The sequence below is a fragment of the Kryptolebias marmoratus genome, linkage group LG15, assembly GCF_001649575.2.
Source record: "Kryptolebias marmoratus isolate JLee-2015 linkage group LG15, ASM164957v2, whole genome shotgun sequence".
In the NCBI taxonomy this organism is placed as follows: Eukaryota; Metazoa; Chordata; class Actinopteri; order Cyprinodontiformes; family Rivulidae; genus Kryptolebias; species Kryptolebias marmoratus.
In genome coordinates, this window is record NC_051444.1 from 165,471 (window position 1) to 172,954 (window position 7,484).

At 41.5% G+C, this 7,484-nt stretch overlaps 1 protein-coding gene across 1 annotated transcript in view; it reads left to right on the top strand.

Moving 5' to 3' along the window:
• The window catches only part of arnt2 (aryl-hydrocarbon receptor nuclear translocator 2), a 27,316-nt gene that overhangs the window by 10,860 nt on the left and 8,972 nt on the right, over positions 1-7,484 (top strand). Inside the window, exons 3-8 of the mRNA XM_037979914.1 lie at positions 492-539; positions 696-909; positions 4,017-4,230; positions 5,122-5,224; positions 6,700-6,765; positions 7,269-7,354. Of these exons, the coding sequence (XP_037835842.1) occupies positions 492-539; positions 696-909; positions 4,017-4,230; positions 5,122-5,224; positions 6,700-6,765; positions 7,269-7,354 (731 nt within the window). The remainder of the gene's footprint in view (positions 1-491; positions 540-695; positions 910-4,016; positions 4,231-5,121; positions 5,225-6,699; positions 6,766-7,268; positions 7,355-7,484) is intronic.

Sequence of the window (7,484 nt, forward strand, 5' to 3'; positions counted from 1 at the left end):
CCTGTCCTCTCGGGGGCTGGATCCACCTGTCCTCTCTGGGGCTGGATCCACCTGTCCTCTCTGCTCCTGGGTGCTGTAGATGATGGTCCTTCTACTGTTTATGGCACTTCTTTAACTGTGCACCTCCAGGTGGCTAACTAGCACATATACACTCACAAAAGATGAACACACTTTATATGTGTATATATAGTCAGTCTTTCTGTTGCACGTGTGCTTACACTCAAGAACTCTGGACTGTCAGAATCCTAAAGAATTATTCCTAAAAGAGCGACAGAAAAAAGACTGAAAGTTGAAGATGCTTCAGGTTCTGTTAAAAAATGTTTTTGCCTTAAATGTTTTTTTCCACTTCTACAAACAGCTGCAGCTATTTCTGTTAAAAACAACATGAAGCTGATGGAGGCTCAGAAGTTCTCAAGTTTTGTCTCAGAATGATTTCAACAGCCTTCAGTTTGTAGTTGAGTTTAATGGAAATAACAACTGTTGTTTTTCAGGATGGACTTTGACGATGAGGACGGAGAAGGACCAAGCAAATTTTCAAGGTGAGAACCCCAACAGGACTCAGGTTTCAGGGCGCTGTGAATTTGGTTCACTTTATGGATTGTGGTAATCCGAATCACTTACTTTAGTGATCCGGTTCACTTAAGTTATTCCCAGTCTCCACTTGCTGGTTCTGATGGTTCTGTCCTGTGTTTCAGAGAGAACCACAGTGAGATTGAGCGACGGCGGCGTAACAAGATGACACAGTACATCACGGAGCTGTCAGATATGGTTCCTACTTGTAGCGCCCTCGCCAGAAAACCTGATAAACTGACCATTCTGCGCATGGCTGTCTCACATATGAAATCCATGAGGGGAACTGGGAACACATCCACGGATGGTGCTTACAAGCCGTCCTTCCTCACAGAGCAGGTACTCTCCAGATATGGACCTCTGACTGCAGAGGTTCTGGTGCAGCTCATCAGAACTCTGTGGTTTGTTCTTGTAGAAATGGTGCTTTAGAACAAATGTTCGGTCACTCTGAATAAACTGGAAAGTTTCAGTTTCTTCCATTGAAGATCATTTTGTTTCAAGGAGACATCTGACTAATGACCTTCTTTTTTAGAGGGGCAACACTACAGAGCACTGCAGAAGGTTTTCAGCTGTCAGTATCTGACCTGGAGTAGATAGCCTTAGAGCAAAATAAGCTCTGGAGAAACAGATCTGACAGTGGAGCTTACAGCTGGTCTGAGTGGATCCAGTTTCAGATGAGTTCTGATCAGACTAACAAGCTAACAACTTACCCAAACGTGGTAAAACTTAAAGCAAATTTCTGCCATTTAAAAAATAGTCTTTTACCCATTTATTTTATTTTATTTATCAACTTGTGTTTTAAACTTTTATGTTAAACAATTATTTATGTATCAGTCCTTTAAGAAAACTGTCCATCTGCAGTCCAATATCAGTAATGACCCTCATGTTACAGAACATGTTAATTCTGCTCAGTCAGATAAACTAATTCTGTATAAAATTCAATATAACCATGTTTCCATTTCCAGACTAATGAAGAGTCCTCTCTCTGTTGAATCATGTGTCCCTTTAACTCTAAGGAGGAATGACTTCATGAGATTCTTTAGAGAGCAAATTCCCACCATCCTTCCTGCTGTTCCTCTGATTTCCTGTCAGATGAAGCAGCTTCAGACGTGTCTCTGGAACCTGATTTGTTTGGACTGTTTTAGGCCTACTGAACTCTTTCAGTCGTCAAAACCTAGATACACTCCGAGAGCGCAAATCTGGATCACCACCAAATTTAATCACTTGTTTTTTATTTTATTTATTTTTACTTTTTTTGACAACCACAACATTTCCTGAACATTTCAATAGAATCTGTTCATTAGTTTGTAAGTATTCTTGCTAACAGATGGAAGGACAGACGGACAACAACGAGCACCACCGAAAACATGACCTCCTTGTCGGTGGTCATAAAAGCTTCATCCAAATCATCAACATGTCTGCTAGAACACCTCCCAACCAGACTGTTCAAAGAACTGTTTCCCTTAATTAATATCCCTGTTTTGGTAAGGTAAGATAGTTTCAGATAAGATGAGAAAGAAATTCAGTAGTTGCCAGCTGCTTCTATTTAAACAACACAAGAAAAGAATAAACAGATACAATAAGAGACAACCACTCCACAACTATAAAAAACAAAACACCAGGGAGTAGTAAAAGCAAAATACTGAAAAACAAGAATTACCCAATACAGTATTTATTGCACTAAAAAACTAAATAGATATCTAAGCAGCAGTAAGATGTACTTTTAATCCATGGCCCCGCTCTCCCTCAGGTGTCCACAATAGGAAAATTCCTGAAAACTTGAATTAGGAGTAGTTAGTGCATCTAAAAATACAAAGTCTGAGAATAAATGTAAAAGTAAGTCATAGTAACGTGCACATTTACTCTGTGGGAGATTTAGAACTTCTTCATTTGTCTCTGATGACTGGTTCTGAACCTCAGAGCTTTAAGGTTGCTGGAATTAAACCTTTCCTTCAGAAACCTGATCTGGATTCAGGAGTTCTGGACAACTATAGACCTGAATCTGATCTCCTGTTCAGCTCAAAGGTTCTTCAGATCAGCTGTGAGAACATCTGTGGGAACATCTGGACAGAAAACATCTGTTTGAGGAGTTTCAGTCAGAGTTTACAGCTCCTCATAGCAGAAACAGCTGCTGCAAGATACTGATGATGTCCTCCTGTCCTCAGACTGTGGACAGGTGTCCATGCATGTCCTGTCAGACAGTGGACTGTGTCCATACTTGTCCTGTTAGACAGTGGACTGTGTCCATACTTGTCCTGTTAGACAGTGGACTGTGTCCATACTTGTCCTGTTAGACAGTGGACTGTGTCCATACTTGTCCTATTAGACAGTGGACTGTGTCCATACTTGTCCTATTAGACAGTGGACTGTGTCCATACTTGTCCTGTTAGACAGTGGACATGTCCATTTGGCCTCCAGGTCCAATGTAAGGAACTTTGGTGTTATTTTGGATCAGAATGTCTTTTAACCCCATATTAAAATGTTACTGCATCATTTATCACCTCCAGGCTGGACTGTTGGAACTCTTTATTATCTGGGAGTCCAAAGAACTCTTTAAAAGTCTCCAGTTGATCCAAACAGCTGCTGCCAGAGTTCTGATCAGAGATCAGATTTCTCCAGTTTCAGCTTCTCTCCATCAGCTTCCTGTCAGATTCAGAGGAGAATTTAAGATCTTCCTCCTAACATCCAAAGCTCTCAACAACCAAGCTCCATCTGATATTAAAGACCTTATTGCTCCATATTTTCCTAACAGAGCTCTCTGCTCTCAGACTGCAGGTTTCCTTGTGGTTCCTAGAGGTTCTAACAGGAGAACAGGAGGCGGAGCTTCAGTTCTCAGGATCCTCTCTGGTGGAACCAACTTCCAGTTTCTGTCCCTGAGGCTGACACCCTGTCTACTTTTAACACCTTCCTGTTTGATAAATCCTATAGTTTCCTGAACTATCCCTTAGTTCTGCTGTTATAGGCTTGGACTGCTGGAGGACAAACTGTCCACATGTCCTCACTGTTTTATCATACATATGATCTTCCTGTACAGTACCCTGAGACGACTTTAGTTGTGACCTGGCACTAAATTGAATTGAAACAAACTGAAATAAAACAAAACCAAACAGGATCCACTGAGACCAGCTGTTAGCTTGCCAGTCCAATCAGAACTCATGTTTCTCCAAACTGAGCTCATTCAGAAAAATATTTACAGCAGGTAAGATACTGACTGTTAACAGTTTCTCCACAGAACCTCTTTACAGAACATCTGAACAAACCTGTAAAACTGTAGGTCAGACAACATAATAAATGTGTGTGAGAGTGAAGTTGTGTTCACCCGACTCATGATTATGGCTTCAAACAGTAGAATAATGTTTCAATGAGACAACACAGAACCACGGTGAGGTTCTCCTTGACCTGGTGTCTTCAATAAACTGTTCTGATGGACTCTGTGGACCCTGCAGGAACTGAAGCACTTGATTCTGGAAGCAGCAGATGGCTTCCTGTTTGTGGTTGCTGCAGAGACGGGCCGGGTCATCTACGTGTCGGACTCGGTGACTCCGGTCCTCAACCATCCTCAGTCGGAGTGGCTTGGCAGCACTCTGTATGATCAGGTCCACCCAGATGATGTGGACAAACTGAGGGAACAGTTGAGCACATCGGAGAACTCCATGACAGGTAGAGACGGCACCAAACCCGCCACAGTTTCTAACTGATTAAACAAGTCATCCTTTATTTCATTTAATTAATCATCAGCTCCAGGAAGAACTGACTCCAGGACTCGTCTCCTTCTGTTGGAAACAATAAGTCAACGTTAGGGTTCACCTCACAGAAACAGTCTCATTAAAGAAATGTGACATAAATTCTTGTCTATACTAATAAACATTAATAAAGTAAACCGTTGATTTGTTCAAAATCTAAGATTTTCTTAGACAAACAGGGGAAACACTTAACTCATTTTTAGCATAAATATTTTTTTAATAAGTCAGGAGTTCTCATCAGTTACAGAGGAGGTGAGGGACAAGTGTAGGAGGATCCTGAAACCCAGAGAGCTCAGGAGAACAGAACACAAATACTGAAGAACATTAACTCTGATAGACATGAAACTTAAGAAGACAAAACTAGAATAAGTTCAGAATGCATCATGAAACTCCCAACCCCCCCAAGGGACAGTAACCCTGTCACTGTAACAGTACCCCCATCGAAGGGACAGCTTTGACTGGGTGTGTGGAGCGGGTCTGGAAGAAAGGACCAGCTGGGACATTTGAAGAGGTGTCTAGGTGGACCAGGAACAGAGAACTGGTGAAGGCAACTCATGACTTTAATGACATTAATAAGCACCTAAACCTCTGTGGTGGTAAAACCCCCACAGTCCAGAGGACATCCCAAACGTCAACGCTTATGAGCCTCAAAAAGAGGCTGTTCCACATTAGACAGAAACAACGATAAAAAAGGAAACATCTAAAGTACTCCTGTAACACTAGCCCCCTCTAACTTCACTTTTAATCAGTACTCGGCTCACCGTGACCTTTGACCTCTTTAACCTGAGCTGGTTTTCTTTGTCTTCAGGGCGAATTCTGGACCTGAAGACTGGAACGGTAAAGAAGGAGGGCCAACAGTCCTCCATGAGGATGTGTATGGGCTCCAGACGCTCCTTTATCTGCCGCATGAGGTGGGTGTGTTTGTCCCAGATATGACCTGGTGCTGGGCTATACGGATAATTTTATATCACGATAACAATATATATCACAATATACCCCAATTACGTACAGTGTCAGTTATTCTCTGAAAAATATGAAAAAAAAATCTAATTTCTTACTTTTTTCAAGCTTTATTTTGAAGTGACATTTAACTGAACTTTCACAAATGAGATCTGCTGCATTTTAGTGCAGCAATATATATGTTCCTGTTAGACGTAACAGTATCAAATGACAACAGACTCCATTATCTTCGGCCGGCTATAGTTTTACTTTTCTTCGCAAAATGGTTATTTTTACTTCTTATTTATCACTTATATAAACTGAATGTATGCAAAGTGACAACACTAATACATTCGTCGTAGCCTACGTTATGAAATATTTACATGAATCATTGATACAATTATGATAGAGACGATAGAAGAAAATATATCACGAAAGACACTTTTCTATCGTCCCCATGATATGTATCGTTAGATCGCCCAGCACTATCATGACCTTCGACTAACAATCCATCAAAGAATCTTCTCAGGAAGCCAGCAGATTGCATTAAATCTTCATCTCATCTCTATCTCCCATCCTGAGCAGCACATTGGCAACAGGGAAAAGGAACGGCTCTCTTTTAACAGGGAGGAACCAGAACCAGGCTCAGGATGGTGTAAAGGCAGAGTTTATTATAGGGTCACAGCTGTTGTTGTTCTCACAGGATGAACTTGTTTACAGGAGTGATGTTGAATCTAAGGTGCTGCTCTCTGTTGCTTTACTCTGCAAGACAGGAGAATAATAATGGAAGAGATATTTATTTAGAGACTTATAATGTATGTGAATGTTTTTGACTTTAGTTGTGAATTGGCACTATATACGTAAACTAAATTGAATATAGGGTATAGGATATGATGCTTCTGTGTGCAGAGTGGTGTCCTGAAGTAGAGGCAAACATCAGCAAGTCCCTTCATGTTTAAACGGGTTTGATTGTGTTTTTTTTGGCTGCAAACCACTGGTAGCCTGTCTGACAGAGCAGCTCGTCAGGTAGATGATTTCCCTGCTCAGATGTAGCAACTAAACTGGCTTATGACTACTTTGATACTTGGTCCTGGTTTCTTCAGACCTTCTGGGACACACTCTGGCTTTAGTTCCTACTGAGACACACTGGTTGTGGTTCTGGTCCTGGTTTGCTGAAAAGGTTGGAAGGTTCTGGGATCAAACAGGAGACTTCCTGGTTCCGTTGAGAAGAACGCATCATAACAGGTTTCCTACAGGTCTTTTTAAATCATCTGACCCTAATGTCAACTAAACTCTTTGTTTAAAAATCATCAGGTACATCTTTAGTGAAGCTTGTCTTTCGTTTTGACTGTTCTTTAGTTTTTTGAACATTTCTGTTCCGTCTGATCCTCAGCAGCTTTCAGAACTGCTGGTAACAGTTGATTTGTTCTGTGTTTGTGATGTTAAGGTGTGGCAGCTCTCCTCTGGACCACATCTCTCTAAACCGCCTGTCCAACATGAGGAAGAGATACAGGTATGGGGTTCTGATCCAGCTCTTATTGTTCTACATATGGGCCTCTGATCTGGGTCTTATTGGTCAAGCTACGAGCTTCTAAACTAGGCATTATTGATTAAAGTATGAGGTTCTGATTGGGGTCTTACTGGTCTAGATATGGGGTTCTGGTTTGGGTCTTATTGGTACATGTATAGGGTTCAGAGCCAGGTTTTATTAGCTCAGGGATGGGGTTCTAATATGGGTGTAATTGGTTGAGGTATGGGACTCTGATTGGGGCTTATTAGTCCAGGTATGGGGTTCTGATGAAGTAGAACTGGGTGGTATTGGACCAGAGTTAACCCTGGGTTAAAGTCAAGTTAAATCTGTGTTATACCAGGCTTGAACCTGTGTTACCTCTGTATTAAACTTGGGTTATACCTGGTCTTAAATCTGGATTAAACCTGAGCTAAAGTTGTATGTGAAAACAGAAACAATGGATCTAGATGTGTGTTCCTAACCTGCTTTCTGTTTCTGATGATCAGGAATGGTCTGGGACCCTCTAAAGATGGAGAGGCTCAGTACTCTGTGGTCCATTGTACCGGATACATCAAAGCCTGGCCCCCTGCAGGTAAACAGACACCTTTGAACGGACTTCAGAGAGGTTTGGTAGAACCAGAACCAGCCTGGGTTCTTCATCAGTAACGTGTTAGTGACAGTGTGTGTGTATTTGAATCACACACACACACACACACACACAC